The 24,498-nt window shown below is 43.1% G+C and overlaps 1 protein-coding gene across 3 annotated transcripts in view; it reads right to left on the bottom strand.

The window, feature by feature from the left end:
• Positions 1–24,498, bottom strand: part of LOC140728033 (phosphorylase b kinase regulatory subunit alpha, liver isoform-like) — a 153,280-nt gene that overhangs the window by 84,946 nt on the left and 43,836 nt on the right. For all 3 annotated transcript variants that reach the window (XM_073046147.1, XM_073046148.1, XM_073046146.1), the window contains exons 9-17: positions 23,200–23,346; positions 17,380–17,433; positions 13,642–13,764; positions 10,326–10,421; positions 9,366–9,473; positions 7,439–7,517; positions 4,568–4,702; positions 3,813–3,922; positions 1,858–2,002 (exon numbers count right to left, since the gene is read on the bottom strand). In XM_073046147.1, coding sequence (XP_072902248.1) covers positions 1,858–2,002; positions 3,813–3,922; positions 4,568–4,702; positions 7,439–7,517; positions 9,366–9,473; positions 10,326–10,421; positions 13,642–13,764; positions 17,380–17,433; positions 23,200–23,346 — 997 coding nt within the window. The remainder of the gene's footprint in view (positions 1–1,857; positions 2,003–3,812; positions 3,923–4,567; positions 4,703–7,438; positions 7,518–9,365; positions 9,474–10,325; positions 10,422–13,641; positions 13,765–17,379; positions 17,434–23,199; positions 23,347–24,498) is intronic.

Consider the following 24,498-nt stretch of genomic DNA (forward strand, 5'->3'; position numbering starts at 1 on the left):
ATTGTCAGCACAAGTGACTTTAAAATTCATATTAATGATCTGTCAAATGTGATCTCTGAGGCAGCTAAATTTATGAACTTACTAAACAGACTAGATCTTACGCTGGTATGAGAAGTACTCTATAAATAAGTTGTTAGTGACTACTGACATAGAGTGCAGAGAAGGCCCTTCCGCAGCCCTGCAATCCCCCATTTAAACCCAAGCCTAATCACAGGACAACGACCAATTAAACTATCAGCTGGTTTGTCTTTCGACTGTGGGAGGAATGCAGAGCACCCAGATGAAACCCACACGATCACGGGGAGAACTTATAAACTCCTTACAGGCAGCGGTGGGAATTGAACCTGGGTCACTGGTACTGTAAAGCGTTGTGCTAACCACTACACTACCGTGCGGTGGGAATTGAACCCGGGTCACTGGTACTGTAAAGCGTTGTGCTAACCACTGCACTACCATGCGATGGGAATTGAACCCAAGTCACTGGTACTGTAAAGCGTTGTGCTAACCACTACACTACCATGCGATGGGAATTGAACCCAAGTCACTGGTACTGTAAAGCGTTGTGCTAACCACTACACTACCGTGCGATGGGAATTGAACCCAAGTCGCTGGTACTGTAAAGCGTTGTGCTAACCACTACACTACTGTGCGATGGGAATTGAACCCAAGTCGCTGGTACTGTAAAGCGTTGTGCTAACCACTACATGACAGTGCTGCCCCATGGTTACTATTATTATTAACCGCATACTTTCTCATACATTAGAACTCACAATGCTCCAGGAAATACCCTCTGGAGGAGCAGAGCAGGAAGAATACTGGAATGACACAGGGGATGTTCCTAGTGATGGGTAGTACTCTAAAGGTCACTCGAAAGCATAAACTATATTGCACCACATTACTAATGGTGACCTAGAAGGGAATGACAATATGCTTTCTCTACACAGTAAAACACGTTGCCCTACATCCTATTCAGATATTTTACGATGTGTCCTGCGCATTTTCATTGACTTATACAACATGGAAACAGGCTTTTCAGTCTGAGATCATCAAGTACCAATCCTATTTCATTCTCCCCACATTTCCCTCAATTGCCCCCAGGTTCCAGCACCAAACCCCCACACCCATGGGGCAATTTGCAGCAGCAATAAACCTTCCAGCCTGCAGGTTTTTGGGATGTGGGGAGAAACTCACATGGTGAGCATGCAAACTCCACACAGACATCACCTGAGGTTAGGACTGAACCCAAATCACTGGAGCAGTGATGCACTAATTCTATCAGCTGCCGCTCTGTGTCTCTGAACACCACGCCTACATATCTGAGCACTTTTACATAGCTGCATTAATAAGCTCAGGTCATCCCATATCACCTTACTCAACTGCTCCAGAGATTTGGAAACTGATATTTCAGCTGATACTGAGGCAGTGCCGAAGGTAGCAACTTTCCGACAGGATACTAACTCAGGCTTCATCGCCTTTATAGTGCTCCTGTCGTGCTTTTGAAAGAGAATTCTACACCAACTTACCGGCCAGTGTCTGTCCCTTCATCAACATCATTGAATCATTATCTGATCACTGGCACACTGCTCTCCTGCAACTGTAACTATATTTCCAAAATACTTCCGTTGCCCTAACTCCACTTTTGTTTCTTTGCAAAGGGAAAGCCAGTGGGCAAGAAAACAATCTTCAGATGAAATATGCTTTTCTGAAGTAATTATAGAAGAATAACTAGCACTACTGACATATCATACACACCTTCTAAGCATTCCTTTGATGTGAGGAGCTAATTATGATACCAGTTGCTATGATTAAATTTCACACCATTATTTTCAACCTGTGACAAGACAAATGAACTCTTACTCAGCATGGTTTTAGTGATGGGAAAGGTGACCATTGGACGGCCTGTCATCTTCCAGGTGGAGAAGAGGTAGGCGAGGTCGGTCCGGAGCATTTCCACAATCATACGGTTGTCCAAGGCCAAGTAAAATTGATGCAGATCAATAAACTGTCCAGTAAAAGATAGAGAGAGCATCACTGTAAGTAATTCAAGAGTAGAAATCCTCTGCACAGATTCACAGGAAGTTCAATCAACATAATCTAACACTCAGAGCATCTACCAGGGGAAAGTGGGTTTGGTAAGGAAGGGCAGAGGATAGCTTGAGTTTTCTTTGTCTATTAGTACCTAGCTTGAGTAGTGAGAATGGATGCCCAGTTAGAGGTGTGCTCCTCATGTTAGGTGTTGGAGATCTAGGAGACCTCTAGTCTCCATAATGGCTACATCTGTGAGATATGCTTTGAGATGGTGTTAGGGAACTGGAGCTGCAGCTGCACGACCTTCAGCTCATTCAGCGGAATGAGGAGGTGACAGACAGGAGCTACAGGGAGGTAGTCATCTGTAAGTTGCAGGAGTTAGGTATCTGGGTGACAGTCAGGAGAGGGAAGGAGAACAGGCAGACAGAGCAGAGTGCTCCCGTGTCCATTCCCCTCAAGAACAAGTATATGACTTTGGATACTGTTGAAGGTGACCTGTTAAGGGGAAAGCTGCACCAACCAGAGCTCTTGCAGAGTCTGGCTCGTTGGCAGAAGCAAAGGGAGGGGAAAGAGGAGAGTATTGGTGATATTGCTTTGTTATATAAAACATACTTCGGGCATCTCAGTAGCGTGGTGGTGAGCACAATGCTTCGCAGTGCCAGCGACATGGGTTCAGCTCCCGACACTGCCTGTAAGGAGTTTGTACATTCTCCCCGTGACCACATGGGTTTCCTCCGAGTGCTCCAATTTCCTCCCACGTTCAAAGATGGACTGTTTGGTAGGTTAGTTGGTCATGATTAGGCTAGGATTAAATTGGGGGATTGCTGGGCAGCATGGCTCGAAGGGCCAGAAGGACTTCTGCGCTGTATCTCCATAAATAAATAAATTACAATATTCAATTATTAGGGGCACAGAGAGGAGATTCTGTGAACGTGAAAGACTCCCGGATGGTACGATGCCTCCCAAGTGCCAGGGTCAAAGACGCTTCAGGTCAGGTCAACAGCATCCTTAAGTGGAAGGTGAGAGCTGGAAGTTATGGTACATATACTGGTACCAATGAGATTGGTAAGAAAAGGAACAAGGTCCTGTTTACTTCTTTGTGTTAACTGTTCCGCTTTTGACAGATGCTGCCTGATCTGCTTCATATTGCCAGCATTTCCCTTTCATTTTCTATTTGTATTAAAGAAATCAGGTTACAGCTGTACAGGGCATTGAAACACAGAGTTTCCTTTTTTCAGGGTATATACTTTCACAAGAAGTAATACTTTCAAAGTAATTTAGGGGACCCAGTCCCTGGATGAGAAGTCACCTAACAAAGAAAGCATGTTCCATGTGGGCCAATACTTAGTGGAATTTTGGAAGGGAAACTTTTGGGGGGAATTTACAAGGTGGATGATTCCCTTCTGGGGTAAGCCTCGAACCAGTGGACACAGTTTCAGAATAAGATAAAGGTGAAGAATTCTGTAGTGCCAGTGATCACTGAGGCTGAGGCAGGTTGATCTTAGGTGTCTCGGGTAAGGGAGGGAAGTGCAACAGTTGCCAAGATCCTAAATTATTAATAATGGAGCAGGCTCAAGAGTTTTAGTCTGAGCAAACACAGCTCCTGTGAACTGCTTAGGAAATTACAGCTATCCTGTCCATTCAACAAACGATGTTTTGCTGTAAATGTTCAGAGACATTTAAAACACAAAAAATATACAAGCTAACTCTGAATTTGAGATTTGTATCCTAAACAAACACATTCAGGGATAGTGCAAAAATTGCAGCGCTGGCTTCCAGTTTACCTGTGGAGTAAACGAGAAGGTCTGGTTTCTGATCACGTACAACTTCGAGGTACCAAGAACGCCAATATGTCTATATGGGCGGCCACTAAGATTCAATTTCTTGTTGCATCCTATTAGGAGATAAAATCATAAACACATTAGATCACGCTGATACTGGCAATCCAGAACAACGCACACAAAATGCTGGAGGACCTCAGCAGGTCAGGCAGCGTCCATGGAGAGGAATAAACAGTCGTTGCTTCAGGCTGAGATCCTTCATGAGGGCTGGAAAGGAAGGAGGGGGTGAAGATACCAGAATAAGAAAGTAGGAAGAGAAGAAGGGGAACAAGTTAGAAGGTGATAGGTGCAGTCGGGTGGGTGGCAAAGTGGGGGAGGCAGTGTAATGAAGAAAAATCCAGGAGGTGATAGGTGGAAAAGATAAGGGCTAAAGAAGGAGGAAGCTGATAGGAGGAGAGTGGATCAAAGGAGAGGGAAGGAGGAGGGGCACTGGAAGAGGTGATAGGCAGGTAAGGAACAGACAGAAAGTAGAAAACAAGAGAAATAAGTGACTGAAAGAACAGAGTTCCACTAAATGAACCATCCAAGGTCAATAACCATACCTTGTTAATTCCAATATTTTCTGTTTTATCGAGAGTTTACATTTTTCTCATTTACCTAATTATCCGTTAAAATGTTTGTTGGAAATCTGTGATTTCCTCTCGTCATGTAGGTATCCAGTGCTCTGTGTGAAGTTATCAGTTTTAAGCAGCACTTACCCAACTTTGCATATATGTGGCTCAAGATTCTTCCTGGCTGCACTTTGATTGGAAAAACATCAGAAACGGTCTCAATTTGTAAACCATGCTTTGCCAGCATGTTCTTAATCTTTTCAGATTCAGCCAATATTGACACTGAAAAGCAAGAAAGAAACTGTTAGACCCAGTGATGTGAATTAGCTTCAACGCTGAACATCCATTTTCCACACTAATAGACCATACATGATTTGGGAAAGGTAAGTAAGGGTAGAACTTGCTAAAAGGCTTGGAGAGAAGGAAATTATTAATGTCAATTTGGCTCTTTTTGACTATTCCCACATCAACTAACACTTTAAACAAACAAATATATTAAAGGCTGAATAATTAGCTCCTTTACATACTTAATATTGCTAAAAACAGATGTTCAGCTGTTTTAAATCTACTAAACAAATGCTGTTGTGTTGGGCTGCAGAGCAGCAGATCATATTGGACTAGAGTATTTCTCAAAGTTTTTTTTGTGCACTGATCAAATATCCGTTCATTGAATGAAACTTTTTGAAGATGTGACTAAACACATTGATGAAGGAAGTGCAGTAGATGTAGTGTATATGGAATTCAGCAAGGCATTTGACAAGGTACCCCATGCAAGGCTTATTGAGAAAGTAAGGAGGCATGGGATCCAAGGGGACATTGCTTTGTGGATCCAGAACTGGCTTGCCCACAGAAGGCAAAGAGTGGTTGTAGATGGGTCATATTCTGCATGGAGGTCAGTGACCAGTGGTGTGCCTCAGGGATCTGTCCTGGGACCCTTACTCTTGGTGATTTTTATAAATGACCTGAATGAGGAAGTGGAGGGATGGGTTAGTAAGTTTGCTGATGACACCAAGGTTGGAGGTGTTATGGATAGTGTGGAGGGCTTTCAGCGGTTACAGCGGGACATTGATAGGATGCAAAACTGGGCTGAGAAATGGCAGATGGAGTTCAACCCAGATAAATGTGAAGTGGTTCATTTTGGTAGGTCAAATATGATGGCAGAATATAGTATTAATGGTAAGACGCTTGGTAGTGTGGAGGATCAGAGAGATCTTGTGGTCCGAGTCCATAGGACGCTCAAAGCAGCTGCGCAGGTTGACACTGTGGTTAAGAAGGCATACTGTGTATTGGCCTTCATCGATTGTGGAATTGAATTTAGGAGCCGAGAGGTAATGTTGCAGCTATGTAGGACCCTGGTCAGCACCACTTGAAGTACTGTGCTCAGTTCTGGTTGCCTCACTACAGGAAGGATGTGGAAGCCATAGAAAAGGTGCAGAGGAGATTCACAAGGATGTTGCCTGGATTGGAAAGCATGTCTTATGAGGATAGGTTGAGTGAACTTGGCTTTTTCTCCTTGGAGCGACGGAGGACGAGAGGTGACCTGATAGAGGTGTATAAGATGTTGAGAGGCATTGATCATGTGGATAATCAGAGGCTTTTTCCCAGGACTGAAATGGTTGCCACAAGAGGACACAGGTTTAAGGTGCTGGGCAGTAGGTACAGAGGAGATGTTAGGGGTAAGTTTTTTTTTTTACGCAGAAATTGGTGAGTGTATGGAATGGGCTGCCGGCAACGGTGGTGGAGGCGGATACAATAGGGTCTTTTAAGAGACTTTTGGATAGGTACATGGAGCTTCGAAAAATAAATGGCTATAGGTAAGCTTCGTGATTTCTACGATAGAGAGATGTCTAGCACAACCTTGTGGGCCAAAGTGCCTGTATTGCGCTGTAGGTTTTCTATGTTTCTATGTTACTCTATCTGCGCCTGTCATAATCTTATAACTTGCATCAAGTCTCCTCTCAGCCTCTGCTGATCCAACCTCTCCTCATAGCACATACCTTCAAACCTAGGCAGCACCCCGAGAAGCCTCTGCTATACCCTCTCCAATACTCAACATCCTTCCTACTATAGGGCAATCAAAACTCAATACAAGACTCCTATGTGTCACAACCAGAGTCTGATAATGCAGCAACATAACACCTCGACTCAATGCCTTGACTAATAAAGGCAAGCAGGCCATTTGCCTTCTCTACCAGCCTTTCTGTGTAGCCACATTCAGGGAGCTATGGACTTAGACCCCAAGATCTGTCTGTATATCAACACTTAGAAGGGTCTTACCATTAACAGTGTACTGCCCCTTTACAATTGATCCCCCAAAGTTCCACACTTTCTTGTATTTCTGTTTACCTCTATGTCTCTTCCTTCACCCATCCCACCCCACCTCTGGCTCCACCTGCCTTTCCCTCACCCCTCCATATCACCTACCTGCCTCTGTCTCGCACTCCACCCCTCCCACAACCCACTTGCCCATCATCCGTCACCCCTTCTCTGTCCACCTATCACCTACTGATCCCTGTCACCCCTTTGCCTCTCCCCCTTATATAGCCAGCTCCCTTTCCACTCAGCCCCTGATGCAACATCTTCACCTAAAACTACAACAGCTCCTGATGCTGCTCGACCTGCTGAGTTCCTCCAGCAATTTACGTCATTTTTTTTTTGTAATCCCTTGGTCATCTTCCTGCTCAGTACCTTTAGCGTTTGCCTCACTGTGAAATGTTTTCTTTAGAGATATATAGAGAGCACAAGTGATTGCTGTTGTCACTGGAGCACCATAATATTCAGGTACGGTACCTGGGCCATGCTTAGAAATTTTCATCGGAAATTGACAAACAGTATATTTTTAACAATTTCTCCAGAAAAGGGGAGCTTGAAAAGGGAAAGAGTGTGTGTGTGTGTGTGTATTAAAATATATATATAAATAAATATATATATATTTTTTTTTCTTTTTAGCAAAACTACAGCAACATCAACATTATGTATTGGAGAACAGAATTCTGATGGTGAGCATATCTCACAGACCTTGGACAACAACATCAGGCCTGCTAATGGTCGAAAGTCTTCGATTTAATGGATCAATTTCTCCAGGAGCTAGAAATCCCTGCAAAACAAATGGTGGCCAAATGAATGGTAAAAGTCAATCAACATTGCCTCATGGCAAGCAAGTTGTATCTTCCATGCTATACAGCGGGTGGACTATCGATCAGCAATGCTGCTGCAAGTTAAGTTTCACATTGTACCTGTCCCTACATGCACTCATGCATATGACAATAGACTCCACTTTGACTTTCCTAATATGATGTTATGCTTTCAGGTTGATGACAATGAGATTAGCCTTCTGTAGGCAATAGGAAGAAATGATAAAGTCTGTGGGGAAGTTTTGCAGGTTTATTGAAACTATCTCTGCATCAATCACCTGCATTGCACCTTCTCTGTAACTACAACACTACATTCTGCATTCTAGTACTACCTTTCCCTTTGTACTGTCTTCATGTTATTATAGGCCTCCATTAGTCTCAATAGAACATGGATTTGCCCCTTGGAAAGTTTCCAGGGCGCAAGCCTGGGCAAGATTTTTTTTAATGGAAGACCGGCAGCTGCCCAAGCTGTAAGTCTCCGCTCTCCACACCACCGATGTTGTCCAAGGAAAAAGCATTGGGACCCATACAGCTTGGCGCTGGTGTCATCGCAGAACAATATGTGGTTAAGTGCCTTGCTCAAGGGCACACATGCAGCCTCAGCCAAGGCTCAAACTAGCGACCTTCAGATCACTAGACGAATGCCTTAACCACTTGACCACGCACCAACACTAACTGTCTTCATGCATGATGTATGGAATGGCATGAACAACATTTTTCTGCATCTTGATACATGAGACAATAATACACCGGTTATCAGCTTGACCAATATGAAACTTGGGCATAAACAGCAGCACTTGATAGTAAAAAGTCCTGTCTTATAGGATTCACACCATTTTTAAAGGCAGCTGTCAGTTTATACTTGGCCACAATTCTTGTCTGCCTGCACCTTCAGAAATCTACAAGAAGCAAGTGTAGAATCGGTGACTGCCAGCTTGTGGTGGATTGAAGATTGGCTAAATGTTCCCCGGCAAAGGATTTTAGAGGATGCAAGACTTCAGATGTCTTCCACTTTTCACTACACTAATGACTGAGGTACAGATGTTGGAGAATGATTCTCGAGGTTGTGGAGAAGGAGGTGGAGAGATAGCACTAAGGATATGGACTTCTGGGGAAAATGGGGTCCAGTTTTTCAAATTATGTTCTATTTGAAAAATTGTCTCATGCACAAGGACTTTACTGAAGAGAGCTGGAGGAAATATTGAGTGTTGATAGAAGTAGATTTGAACTTTTCAATGCTTCAATTTTAAAGGTATACAACTATACTCACGAAACAGAAGCACGGGAAGATGTATTTATTTTATTCAGTGCACAGTGATTACAGCTGTGCTATTTCAAAACATATAAAATACTGCAGTGCAGTGAAGGAGCAGTAGCAAGAGCAGAGCTACAAGCTGATATTAATGACCTGTCCTGCTGTTATAAAATTATTGAACAGTCCCCGATAATATTAAATGGAATCTACCTCATCATGACTCTTGCATCTTATTGTTTGCCTGCTCTTCATTTTCTTTGTAACTGTAACATTCGGCATTCAGTGTTTTCTTTTCCCTTGTCCTACTTCGATCTACTTATGTGATGAAAGGACCTGTCTGGATGGCGTGCAAAACTAACTTTTCACTGTAACACAATAGATATGCTAACTAACAGAAGCAATTATAAAGAATAAAATCATGTTTGATTCTGAGCTGAACAGCTAAAGGCTACTTCAATTAATCCATTTATGAAACACAAGGTGCACTATAGGTTTGTCCTTTAGAAAAACGAGTGAAAGTACCTCACCAATATCACTAAACAGATTAACTGCATACCTCAGAGAGGAGATTCCCAAGGATATACAAAGATTGTCCCCACATATGAGGCAATTTTCCTTTTGCAATTCTGTCCACAGAATGTGGGTTCTTGTATTCCTCATCCACCTGGCAACAAAGATGGTAGGTAATTATACTGTAACTCGTGCCCAAACTGAAAGTTCGGAACTACCAAACCATATTATGTGTAACTATCAATAATGTCTAATGATGACACCAAATGAGTGTTTCACTAGAGTATGAACAATAAAATGTGCAGACGTCACAAGAGCAGACAACAGGAAGGGATGACTAGAAAGTGATGCATGGGACAGACACGCTCTCTGATGGAGAATGTTTGGTCACAACACATGGCAGGGTTCCACACCATGAAACAACAGCAGTTTTAACAGGTGCCTAGTAACATTGTGGAGACATCCAGCTGGAAATCATTCAGAGCTTCCTCCGGTTTTCCATGTTAAATGCTAAACCCCTAATTCCATAGAAAGGTGGATATCAATTATAAAGGCTGGAATGGTTAAATAGTTGATCTATTACCAATAAATCAAAGTATTTATTGATTAAATGATACAGTGCGCAGTCTGCTCCTCCAACCCTTTGAGCCATGCCAACTTAGCAACACCCAACAAACCCAATTAACCTTAATCTAATCAGGGGACAATTTACAATGACCAATTAACCTATCGTCTTTGGACTGTGGAAGGAAACTAGATGACCTGGAGAAAACCTACCCATTCAACGGGAAGGAATATTAATAATAATGTAATAATTATTATAATCAAAACAGTGAAGGAGTTCTGCATAACACACTCACTTTAGCTGACATAACATCAGATCAACTGACTAAATTACACATCACTGTCAATTCAGACTGCAAACTTTCTTGGTGATAATACTGTAAACTTGTTCAATAAAACCATCTGCTCTGAGCTTTAGATTGGTAATGAAGGCATTGCAGACCTTTTCAGCAGGAACAGCGTACAGTTCTGGTATTAGCCGTATGCCATTCTGTTCCCTTAAAAGAATTTCTTCCAGGGCTTCTTTGTACTCTTCAACCTGTAACCATGTAAAAGAGAGTATTTATAGTGCCATATCACCCTTCCTGAACTGCTCCACAGCTTATCAAGTTCCTCTACTGCACTCCTTCCTACAGTATTAAAATGGAAATTCTTTAATTTGTGGCACTGGAGTGTAGGACTTCTATGCAGAGAATAAATGTACATATATATGAGGTGGTAAATAGGTTTGCCACAAATGAAAAGTATCCTTCAGCAATTCTATCCAGTGTCAATGTAGTGTTATAGAACAGTGAAGAAGCACAGAAGTACAAAGCTCATTCTGTGCTCGCTCCACTGCAAATTTTAGAACCGATATATTAACAGGTTGTCCCATGGATGTGCCAATGCAAAGGATCAGAACAAGCTGCAGAGGGTTGTATACTCAGCCATTTCCGTCACGGGCACTCGCCTCCACACCATCAAGGACATCTTCAAACAGCGGTACCTCAAGAAACCAATATTCATCATTAAGGACTAAATCGGGTGGATGTGGAGAGGATGTTTCCTATGGTGGAGGTACCCAGAACAAGAGGGCACAGCCTCAAAATTGAGGGGCAACCTTTTAGAAAGGAGATAAGGAGGAATTTTTTTTAGCCAGAGAAGGGTGAATCTGTTGAATGCTCTGCCACAGTGGGTGGAGGCCAAAGCCAGTGGTTATACTTAAGGCGGAAGCTGATCATTTCCTGATCGGTCAGGGCATCAAAGGATATGGTGAGAAGGCAGGTGCATGAGGATGAGTGGTTTCCGGCATCAGCCATGATTGAATGGCGGAGTAGAGTCGATGGGCTGAATGGCCTAATTCTGCTCCTATGTCCTATGGACCCAGATTATCCAGGACAAGCCTTCTTCTCATTACTACCATCAGGGAGTATGTGTTTGAAAACAAACACTCAACATTTTAGGAACAACCACTTCCCCTTTGCCATCAGATTTCTGAACAGTCCATGAACCCATGAAAACTGCCTCACTATTTTGTTCTCTTTTGTGCACTATGTATTTTCTAACACACTGTAATTTATAGCGTTTTGATGTATTGTCCTATGCTGCTGCTGCAAAACAACAAATGTCATAACATGTGTCAATGACAATAGACTTGTCTGATCGGATCTGCTATCCCTCTGTCATGTCTGATCTGATCTGATCTGATCTGGTATCCCCGTCATGTCTGATCTGCTATCCCTCTGTCGGGTCTGATCTGATCTGGTATCCCTGTCATGTCTGATCTGCTATCCCTCTGTCGGGTCTGATCTGATCTGCTATCCCCCGTCATGTCTGATCTGATCTGGTATCCCTCTGTCACGTCTGATCTGCTATCCCCCTGTCGTGTCTGATCTGGTATCCTCCTGTTGTGTCTGATCTGATCTGAACTGCTATTCATCTGTCATGTCTGATCTGATCTGATCTGGTATCCCCCTCTGTCATGTCCAATCTGATCTGCTATCACCCTGTCATGTCTGATCTGATCTGGTATCCCCCTCTGTCATGTCCAATCTGATCTGCTATCCCCCTGTCATGTCTGGTATGATCTGCTATTCCTCTGTCGGGTCTGATTTAATCTGATCTGGTATCCTCCTGTTGTGTCTGATCTGATCTGCTATCACCCTCTGTCGCATCTGAAGCACTTTTCCCCTGGAACATTAAGTTGTCAGTCCTGCATAATTCACCAGCTTGTGCTGCTTTCCTCTGAGAAGCCATTTGCCGCAGTATCGAAAACAATGTGTCTGAATGACAACAGGGGACTCGTGCACTTCCTGCTCTGCTTTTACAACCACCCACCTCCTCTGTTGTTGCACAATCCACTAGCTAAACAGTTACTGCATTCCAAAAGCTCCACAGCACCAGACAAATACCGAATGAACGCTCAGCCATACTGCTGTCACACAGAAAAGACTGTAAGTGAAAAGAATGGTGTTGATAAAAATCAACAGGCAGTATACTGACTGACCGCTACCTTGCTGAGGCCTGGTGGTGACTCTCAGACACCTCCTCATACCTACCCCTTGAAGGGGTCCCCTCTCCGGACCATCATATCAGACCTCATCAACTCTGGAGAACTCCCACCCACTGGTACCAAACTTGTAGTCCCCTTACCCTGCACTGTCCGATTCTGCCCCCTACCCCCTACCACAAACCTGACTGTCCCGGTAGGCCTATTGTCTCTGCCCGCTCCTGCCCCACTGAAGTTGTGTCCTCACTCCTCGACTCTGTTCAGTTCCTCCTTTGGTTCAGTCTCTTCCCACCCACATCTGCGACAGTTCTCATGTTCTTAATCCCCTCAGTAACTTTCCATTCCCTGGCCCTGACGCCTCATTTCACCATGAGTGTCCAATCCATATACACGTCATACCCCATTAAGGCCTTGAAACTCTCGCTTCTGTATCAGTGAAAGAACCAGTGCCAGTCTCCTCTGTCTGGCAAAAGTGGTCCTCACCCTCAACAATGTCTTTGTCTCCTCTCACTGTCTCCAGACTCGAAGGGTAGCCATGGGCACCTGCATGGGCCCCAGCTATGCCTGTCTGTTCGTTGGTTACATAGAATAATTCATGTTCCAAGTCTTCCCTGGTAATGTTCCCTAACTGTTCCTCCGCTACACTGACGACTGCATTGGAGCTGCTTCATGCACCCATGCTGAGCTTGTCAATTTCATCAACTTTACCTCCAACTTCCACCCTGCCCTTAAATTCACGTTGCCTATTTCTGACACCCCTCTCCCCTTTCTCCATCTCTCTGTCTCCATCTCTGGAGACAAACTGTCACCAGACACCTTTTATAAACCTACCAATTCCCACAGTTATTATGACTAAACCTTTTCCCAACCTGTCTCCAGTAAAAATGCCATTCCCTTTCCTCAGTTTCTTCATCCACTGCATTCCTGCATTGGGCATGAAATGGAGAGTGAAGGGAGGGTTTGCACCCAGTTAATCTGGTGGGTTTACTTGGCATTCCAGACTGGAGTAAGAAAATGTTATCAAGTCATTTGAAAGGCAAGCAGCACACTGCAGACTCAAGCAAATAATATATCACACTGGAATTTGCCCGAAATAATTTCCCACAGCTTTCGATTCTAGAAATTACTATTAAAACAAAGTACCTAGAGCAGGTTAGTGTAACTATAATAGAACATTATAATAGAATTATAATGATCGTGCACCGGAGGTTATATTTATCATTAAAATGTGCCTATCACATCACCAGTGAGTCCCCATGCCCCTTCCTACCTGCACCTTATCTTCTTTAAATACTCCGTCAATGAGGAGGTAAGTCCAGAACACAGGCCATTCACATTCAATGTTTTCAAACAACTGCAATTCAGCAGAATCATAGTGCAGCCTGTTTGGGTCCTGAGAATAGAGACAATCTTCAATTACAGAGACTTTGTCATTGCTGTAAACTAACTTGCAAAGTTATGATGTTCAAAGACAATGAAAACAGTACCAATTTTCAAGGATTAACAAAATACACATGTACAAAACTAGTGAGCACAACTTGAAGGTTAAGATTTAGAAGGGACCTTAAGGGCTACTTTTTCATGCACTGGACAGTGAGTATATCGAATGATCTGCCAGAGGAAGTTGGTGTATTGAATGGTCTGCCAGAGGGAGTGAGTATATCAAATGATCTGCCACAGGGAGTGAGTATATCGAATGATCTGCTAGAGGGAGTGGGTGAATTGAATGATCTGCCAGAAGGAGTGGGTGTATTGAGTGATCTGTCAGAGGGAGTGAGTATATTGAGTGATCTGTCAGAGGGAGTGGGTGTATTGAATGGTCTGCAAGAGGGAGTGAGTATATCGAATGATCTGCCAGAGGGAGTGAGTATATCGAATGATCTGCCAGAGGGTGTGAGTATATCGCATGATTTGCCAGAGGGAGTGAGTATATTGAATGATCTGCCAGAGGAAGTGAGTATATTGAATGATCTGCCAGAGGAAGCGAGTACATTGAATGATCTGTCAGAGGGAGTGGGTGTATTGAATGGTCTGCCAGAGGGAGTGAGTATATCGAATGGTCTGCCAGAGGGAGTGAGTATATCGAATGATCTGCCAGAGGGAGTGAGTATATCGAATGATCTGCCAGAGGGAGTGAGTATATCGAATGATCTGCCAGAGGAAGTGAGTATATTGAGTGATCTGCCAGAGGAAGCGAGTATATTGAATGGTCTGCCAGAGGGAGTGAGTATATCGAATGATCTGCCAGAGGGAGTGAGTATATCGAATGATCTGCCAGAGGGAGTGAGTCAATTGAATGATCTGCCAGAGGAAGTGAGTATATTGAGTGATCTGCCAGAGGAAGCGAGTATATTGAATGGTCTGCCAGAGGGAGTGAGTGTATTGAATGATCTGCCAGAGGAAGCGAGTACATTGAATGATCTGCCAGAGGGAGTGGGTGTATTGAATGATCTGCCAGAGGGAGTGAGTATATCGCACGATTTTCCAGAGGAAGTGAGTGTATTGAATGATCTGTCAGAGGGAGTGGATGTATTGAATGGTCTGCCAGAGGGAGTGAGTATATTGAATGGTCTGCCAGAGGGTGTGAGTATATTGAATGATCTGTCAGAGGGAGTGGGTGTATTGAATGGTCTGCCAGAGGGAGTGAGTATATTGAATGGTCTGCCAGAGGGAGTGGGTGTATTGAATGGTCTGCCAGAGGGAGTGGGTGTATTGAATGGTCTGCCAGAGGGAGTGGGTGTATTGAATTGTCTGCCAGAGGGAGTGGGTGTATTGAATTGTCTGCCAGAGGGAGTGGGTGTATTGAATTGTCTGCAGGTACAATAGTATCAACTATGAAGCACTTGGATGGACATGAAGGGGTAGACCTTGGAGGGATAAAGATTGAATACAGGAAATAGGAATGAGCTGGGTGGGCACCGTGGTTGGCATAAATTTGTGGCCTGCATTGTATTGCATTGTTCTCTGACTGACTCCCTTGAGAGGATTCATAAAAAGTCTACACCTCACGTGGCTGTGTTGAACCTATATGCTGAAATTTGAAGGCAGCATCTATGGATGGTTACAAAATGTTAAGTGAAGGAGCTTCAGCGAAGAGCATGAATTGCACATTGTGATGGACCCAGCCCACAGATCATACACATTTCACTACCACACTTGCCTTCATATGGTTTCAGATAAGCTCCCAGTATCACCACCAAAAGGTTTCAAAAGCTGTGTGGTCCATGGTGGGAGTGAGGCTGCAGAGAGCACATACAAGGGCCTCACCCACGGAGTGCCCAATTACCACTCACAACTTGAGCTGTCAAACACATTGTCCATCAATTCTAAATGCTTCTAAAATACTGTTTAAGTAATAGACTTAAAAATAAAAACAACATCACATAAAACCAAGTTAAAAGTGGAAATTAACAGGAAATTGTAATTTTAATTTGTTACAAAAAACATCAAAGCAGTTAGCAATACTTATCTCTCTTGTGAAGGTCAGTAATTGTGTCAAACAGACTGAGCACAATGGATACACAGCATGAAGCTGAAGGGTCAGGTATGAAGTGCTAATCTCAGCCGTTTGTCTGGAATAAATTCTAAATTACCCAAGACAGAGCACCCCACCTGATTGGCACTGCGTCCAATACACAAAACATCCATTCCGTCCACCACGGGTACATACTGCCTTCAGCACCAACCACTGAATGGACTCATTACTCAACTGCACCTTTCAAATCTGTGATCTCTATCACCAACACAACAAAGGCAGCAGGTGAAAGAGAACACCACCACCTACAGTTAACCCTCCATGTTGTTCATCAAATGACCCGGAAGTATAAAGCCATTCTTTCATCATCTCAGGATGAACTCCCACCCCTTTGGCTCTGGGAAAGTAACTTTATCAGAAGGACTGCAGTGGCTCACCCTTACTTCCTCATGGCCAACTAGGCAAAACAAATAATAAAAACAGTGGATTCTGGATAATTGGGCCTTTAGTTAATCGGGGCAGCCAACTCTTAAAGAACAAGAACTAATCAACAAAATAGACAGGATTCCCTTTGTGTGTTTGGGACCTATGCCATGTAATTGGGGATGGAGGCGGTCACCAAACAGTTTCTAACTGTCATCAGTCACAGGCACTTGTGTGGCCGTTAGACACTACACCATGCTTAAAGCCAACAGTTTTTAACAAGGGTCAGTTGAATGTGTTTGTGTTGTAAAAGTAGTGATTTTTGTCACTGATGGTTGGTGAGAAATAAACAGTAAGACAACTCAGAACTGTTTTGCTCACTGCAGTTTCGAGAATTCAGGTTTGGTGATACCAGAAATGGCCAGGAGTGAAAATGAAATGATTTCATTGCTCTAACAAGAAAGGAACTACGAAGAATTTGAAGGTATTAGCGATCACCTTAAATGTTACAATGAAAACGAAGATTTGGAGGAAAGGATGGTGTGAAGACAGTCCATTATCTATGCTAGATGTCTGCACTGATTTTGTTCATTTACATCAGTGTACACTGGATGAATTCCTCCATTGATAACCATTAGGAACAAATACACAGCTTTACAGTCCTGTAGTAGTACTGACAGTGTTCTAATTTATTCTGTTTTCATTTAAATACAAAATATGTTACTCCGTTAAATGGTAACTTCCTTTTTTTACCTTTTAATTATTTCCATGAAACCTCGGCTAACCGGGGCAAACGCTTAATTGGGCCAAAATGTACTGGTCCCAATGTGTCCCAATTAACCAGAATCCACTGTACTTCCTTGCATAACTCTTGAAAAATTAATAAATGAAAAAGTGACTGCAACAGCTTTCCGTATGCACATGCTACAGCGCTCAAACGCAGAATTCTGAAACACAAACTACATTCATTGGAGCCAAGCAGTATCACTGCCTCGAACTACTAGCTATCTTCACTAGGATCTGACTCATTGATTTTTGTAGATTTCCCATTTGGTCAAATGATGCACGTATCAATTAATAAGCAACATTAAATAATCTCTGTATACCAACCTCTCTTGGAGTTTTGTATCCATCTCTTAGAAATCGACAGCAGCCATATCGTCCCTGTGCAACAGAAGTTAAACAATCACTAAGAAAACTTGGGCAGGGCAAGCACAATGGGCTAGACCACATACCACTGCAAAATATGAAGCTTTCATTAGAGATAAATCTGTTATGTAGTGACACAGTGTCCACCCCATACAAATGTTCTGTAGGGAATTCCCACCTAACCAGCAAGCTTTGCCTCATAATACACAGATAAAAGTACCAGTTAGACACAATCCATGAAGGCTAAAGGTCCAATAGGTAGGCTGCTGCATAAAATATTTTTAAATAATATCAACAAAATGTAGTGCTCCAGTGCTCATTGACCTCAGAGAACATGCCTTGCACAGTTCCACAGACATCAGACAAATAAAACAGTCCATTGAATGATTTGGCCTTTCACCTGGGGTATTGGTAATCAGCTCACCAGAGGCTTCTCCTCCTCCTTCCATGGTGAGTTGCAACCCTACAGGTGGGCATAGACAGCCCTGCAGTCACAAGAGAGGGAAGGAACACTCAAAAACAAGAGAAAATCTGCAGATGATGGAAATCCAAAGCAGCACACACAAAATGCTGGAGGAACGCAGCAACTATGGAAAAGAGTACAGTCGACATTTTGGATCGAGACCCTTACTGGCCTGATTAACTCTGGATCTCCCATCCACTGCCACCAACCTCATAGTTCCCTCACCCCACACCCCGTTTCTACCTCCTACCCAAGATCCACAAACCTGCTTGTCCAGGTAGACCCATTGTTTCAGCTTGTTCCTGCCCCACTGAACTCATATCTGCATGCCTCGACTCCGTTTTATCCCTCCCAGTTCAGATCCTACCTACCTACATCTGTGCCTCTTCACACACTCTAGATCTTTTCAGTGATTTCCAATTTCCATTCTGCCATCAAATTTACCTGGTCCATTTCCAATACCTCCCCCCCCACCTTTCTCAATCTCTGTTTCTAACTCTGGAAGCAGCTTGTCTACTCATGTTTATTATAAACACACTGACTCTCCAGCTACCTGGACTATACCTTTTCCCACCCTGTTACTTGTAAAAACGTCATCCCCTTCTCTCAATTCCTCCATCTCCGCCACACCTGCACTCAGGATGAGACTATGTTCCAGAAGCAAAGAGATGTACTCCTTCTTCAAAGCAAGGGAAGAATCAATGCACCCTCAACCGCATCTCTTCCATTTCACGCAGGTTTGACCTCACCCCATCTTCCCGCCACCCCATCGGGGATAGGGTTCCTCTTGTCCTCACCTACCACCCAACAAACCTCTGTATCCTGCACATAATTCTCTGAAACTTCCGCAACTTGGCAACTGAAACTCGGGATCCTATCACCAAGCACATCTTGCCGTTTCTCCCCCACCCGCTTTCTGCAGGATCACTGCCAAAGTGACTCCCTTCTCCATTTGTCCCTCCCCACTTATCTTCCTCCTGGCACTTGCAAGCGGAACAAGTGCTACACCTGCCCCTATGCCTCCTTCCTCACTACAATTCAGGGTCCCGTACAGTCCTTCCAGGGGCTGTATCCAGTGCTCCTGGTGTGGCCTCTTGTACATCGGTGAGACTCATTGAGGATTGGGAGGAAATTTTTTGGTTTAGCGAATTTTTCATTATCATCTCCTATTCTCCTTAATTTTTTTTTATCCTTCCATGACTGACAAAGTCTTTAAGGATTGGGATGAACTAGGTATTAAGTGTTTTTGGGACCTGTTTATCTCAGGATCTCTTGCTTCATTTGACCAATTGTCAAATAAATTTGCACTACCAAAAACACATTTTTACAGACACCTTCAAATTAGAGATTTCTTACGTTTCCAATTAACTACTTTTCCTATAGGTCCTGATAAAAATTTACTGGACGATCTTTTAAATTTAAAACCTTTTGTTAATGGTTCTATTACCGGTATCTATAACTTGTTGATTGAATCTAGACAAGACTTTCTGGATAAAATAAAAAAAACTTGGGAGGATGACCTAAATTGTCAGATTTCTGATGATAAATGGAATAAAATTCTTAAACAGGTTAATAAATCATCTTTCTCTTCTACAATTTAAAGTGGTTCATAGAGCTTACATTTCTAAACAGAAGCTGTCCAGTTTTTATCCGAATGTTTCTCCACTTGGTAATAAATGTAACTCTGCTGTTGCCTCTTTAATTCATATGTTTTGGTTTTGCCCTAAAATTGAAAAGTTTTGGCAGCAAGTATTCCATACCTTCTCACAACTTTTTAGGGTCCAATTTGACCCAAATCCCCTTACTGCCTTGTTTGGTATTATTGCAAATGAAGATATTACTTTAAATACTCCTAACCTACAGGTTTTAGTTTTTACCTCTCTTTTAGCAAGGAGAGCAATCTTGCTTAAATGGAAGGAATCTAACCCTCCTACACATCTTCAATGGCTACGTGATATTATGTCTTATTTAAATTTAGAAAAGATCCGCTGCTCAGTTTTAAATTCGAAACAATCTTTTTATGATATCTGGGGACCTTTCCTAAATTATTTTTCCAATTTATAAAGTTTAACAGTGCACAGACTTTTATGTATAGTTTTATCCTCTCTTAAGCGAATATGTTTTCTTTTCTAATTTATCCATTATCATCCATCAGCTTTTTTCGTTGGTAGGGGGTTGACTTTTTTTATGTAATTTTTTTTATGATGTATGACCTATCTTTAAATTTTTGATTACAGAGTGGTATACCTTTATGTGTCATGCTATAACATTTTGATCAATTTTATCACAATATATGAATGTACTCAAGTTATGTTGAGATGTATCTATGTGTTGCACTCTGTAAATCTTGTTTTTTTTTTCTTCTGAATAAAAATATTGTAAAAAGAGGATTGGGAGACTGCTTCGCTGAACATCTACACTCCATCTGGCAGAAACAGCGGGATCTCCCGGTGGCCACCCATTTTAATTCCAGTTTCCATTCCCATTCTGACATGTCTGTCCATGGCCTCTCCTACTGTGATGATGAGACCTCACTCAGGCTGGAGGAGCAGCACCTTGCATGCCATCAGGGTAGCCTCCAACCTGGTGGCATGAACATTGATTTCTCAAACGTCTGGTAATGTCCCCTCCCCCTTCACTATTCCCCATTCACATTTCCCTCACCTTATCTCCTTAATCTACCCATCACCTCTCTATGGTACTCCTCCCCCTTCTCTTTCTTCCATGGCCTTTGTCCTCTCCTGTCAGACTCGCCCTTCTCCATGCCTGTATCTCTTTCACCAAGCAACTTCCCAACTCTTTAGTTCACCCCTCCCCCACCTCCCGGTTTCACCTATCACCTTGTCTTTCTTCCTCCCCTCCCCCCACCTTCTAACTCAGACTCATCGTTTTTTCTCTCCAGTCCTGATGAAGGGTCTCAGCCCCAAACATCAACTATACTCTTCTCCATAGATGCCTGGTTCCTAAGGTTGTCATAGCTGGGGGCGATAGTGGGGATAAGCTCCAAATGGTGTGCGTCTCGAACAGCCTTTGACAACCAAGTCCAACTCTTGGCCTTTACATGTGACCTATATAACCTATATAACCAGGCCCGGCAGAACTGCTTCTACTGACAAGGGAAGGGGCAAAGGTGGACCACCGGCACCTCAAAACCAGTTTTTTCAGGCAGGTGGGGCTCGTAAGCCTTGGACAGCAGCCCACCTAGGAGTAGGAAAACCCATGGGAAAGGCTTTGGAAGTAAATCCCGAGGAAGAAATCTGGTCCCTAAGGCAGTTTGATGTTGTTTACAACCTCTTTTCGGCAACCTCTGCGATGACACTGGTGCCAAGCTGTACCGGCACTTGCCCTTTCCTTGAACTACATGAGTGACGTGGAGAGGGGCAACCCGCTGCATGGGCAACAGCCAGTTCTTCAATCCTTCCCACCCAAGCTTGCACCCTAGAGAGGACACAGTCTACCAGAGACACAAACCCATGATCCCCTGGGATTGATGGCTGCCTGGCCTGCTGAGTTCCTTTAGCATTTGTGACAGGTGAACACTCAGTCCATCCAGCGAGTACAGGGGTACAGATGTCCTGCCTGACCTGCATCATTTCCATTACTGATCTTGTCTGTCCATTAATACTCCTGCCTACATAAATCAGCCAATTTCAGTTGATGAAGCCTTCCAATGACACTCTACCACATTATTTTGGGGGAGGCCGAGCTAAGAGTCCTACTACCCTTTGTGTGAAGGAACATCACATAATAGCTATCTAACCTTGAGTTTTTTTTTGTTTTTTGTTTTTGTTAACCCTTTTGTTTGCCTGCAAGATGGTTTCTGTTGTCTATCCCCTCAATTCTTTATGACTGTCCTCAACAAGTTACCTCTCTATGAAAGGTGATACAGGAGTGAATAGCTGTGTGGATTAGAGGAGATGAGATGTCTCTGGAAAGGATTAACTGGAATTCTGCAATGCTGGAGCATAATTTCTACCCCTCACAATTTCAGCTGCCAGGAGTTAAAACCGCCAGCGTGTCCTATAGCTCTAGGGATTATCTCTTTGCTTTGCTGATTTCGGTAGTCATACCTCTAACCATTGCTGCTTCTTCTTCATTTTAAAAATCTACTGTTCTTGAATCCAGAGTGAATAATCTTACACTTCCCTAGTGAGTTCATCTGCTACTCTACCACTCATTTTATTTATCAATCATCCTTTGCAACTATCTGCAACAAATTATTTTCTGCAAAATCCATTTGGCACAATCAGCATAATTATACATAAAGAAGAGAAAATCTGCAGATGCTGGAAATCAAAATAATACATACAAAATGCTTGAGGAACTCAGCAGGCCAGGTAGCACCTATGGAAAAGAGTGACCAGACGGCGTTTTGCACAGAAACCCTTCATCAGGACTGGGAAAAGAGATCAGAAGTCAGGGTAAGAAGATGAGGGAAGGGAGGAAGAAGTACAAAGTAGTAGGGGTTAATAAAGGGCTGGGAAGTCAATTGGTGAAAGAGATACAGGACTGGAGAAGGAGGAATCTAATAGGAGAGGACAGAAGACCACAGAAAAAAGGGGAGGGGTACCAGAGGGAGGTGATGGGCAGGTAAGGAGAAAAGGTGAGAGGGGGAAATAGTGAACGGGGGAGGGCAATTACTGGAAGTTCGAGAAATTGACGTTTGAGAAATCGATATAATTACACAGATAGTTCTCAGTTGCGTCATCCTTGTAATTTCTAGACACAGTGCTACTATCCACTTCCTGTCAACTGGTTTACTGCTGCATTGTTCTCACACTCGCTTTCATCCTCCTAACCAATTTTTTACCGAGGACATTGGAAAGGACATATATAAGAGTCAGTATCTCAGGAAGGCAACATCCATCATCATGAACTCCCCACCATGTGGGCCATGCCCTCTTCTCAATGCTGTCATTGAACAGGAGACACGGGAACCTAAAGACCTAAATGTCAAGGCTTAATTTCTCCCCACTGCCAAGAGGAATCAATCTGAAAAACAATGGACTAAATATTTTTTCTCTCTCTTTGATTTTACACGTGTTGTTACTTCTTTTTGCATATAAAAGTTATGTTAAATTTATGCTATCTTCAGTTTATTTTTATTTATATTTGTCCTCATAATGTAGTGTTGCTGCCAGTAAAAGCTCACTTTCATACCCTGCACCCTTTACCGAGGACATTGTGTTCATATGCCCATGACAACAATAAACTTGAACATGCAATTGTCTCCAAATCAAGATTCTCCCAATTCCTTGGGTTGAATCTCACTGAAATCAGCTGCAGAAAACACAGTTGTTGAATGTACGGGAGCTTACTTGCAGCTTGGTAATGACTTCATTCTTTGTCACATTCACCAGATCAATGTCTTCCACAGCAAAGGCAGGGTAGGAAATAATTGAAAGCAGCCCAGCATCAATCTCTTTTGATGTAGACGCTCTGGGTAGCATAGAAAGAAGAATGGACTGGAATAGAAGAAAAAAAATCAATTAAATGCAATCAAACCAATGTACTTGGACTGATCAATGACCCATGGAAAACATCTGGTCCAAATTGTATCCCAGACCACGTCATTAGCTCCTCCGCAGATCAGTTGGCACAGGTATTTGCAAATAGTTTTAACCTCTCGCTGCATTCCCATCTGTTTTAGGAAGACCAGTTTCCTAGAGTGTAAGAAAAACAAAGTAATGTGCCTCAATGGCTACCAGCCAGTAATTCTAACATCCACCATCACAAAGTGCTTTGATACGCTGGTCATGGCATGCCTTAACTCCAGCCTCCCAGACAACCTCAACCCACTGCAGTTGCCTGCCCTGGAACAGGTCTATGGCAGAAGGCATCTCTTAACCCTATATTCATCTCTGGACCACCTATGGTTTATAATCTAGTCATGCCTTTAGTACTGTAATTCCCAGCAAACTCATCTCCAAATCCCTGGACTTAAGACACATCACCTCTCTTTGCAACTGGATCCTGACTTCCTGACTAACAGACTGTAATCAACAAGAATAGGAGGTAACACCTCCACATCAAATATCTTAAACACTGGTCCCCAATGAAGCTGTATTCTCAGCCTCCTACCCTACTCCCTACACACACACGATTACGTGGCCAAATTCAGTTCTAACTTTACAAGTTCCAAGTTCCTAGGAGTGAACCTCCTGTCCTGATGTCACAGCCAAGGAAGCTCACTAGGACCTTTACTTCCTCAAGAGGCTGAAGAAATTTGGCAAGCGTCACTGGTTGGAGTGGCAACTGCTCTGCACAGTGCATGAAACCACAGTGTTGTCAGCACAGCCACGCACATCACAGAGACATTGACAAAGCTCTTGGCACATCATGGAGACCATCCTACCCTCTGTCTACACTTCTCATTGCCTTAGTAAAGCAGCCAACATAATCAAAGACCCCTCCCACTACAAGATACCAAAGCCTGGAAGCATGTACAATCAGGCTCAAGAATAGTTTCTGTACTGCTGTTATTGGACTATTTAATGGTTCCCTTGCACAATAAGATGGACTCTTGACTTAAACATAGAAACATAGAAAATAGGTGCAGGAGTAGGCCATTTGGCCCTATGAGTTTTTCCTCATCTCGGTCCTAAAAGGCTTCCCCT

Source organism: Hemitrygon akajei, chromosome 5 (assembly GCF_048418815.1).
Source record: "Hemitrygon akajei chromosome 5, sHemAka1.3, whole genome shotgun sequence".
NCBI lineage: Eukaryota > Metazoa > Chordata > Chondrichthyes > Myliobatiformes > Dasyatidae > Hemitrygon > Hemitrygon akajei.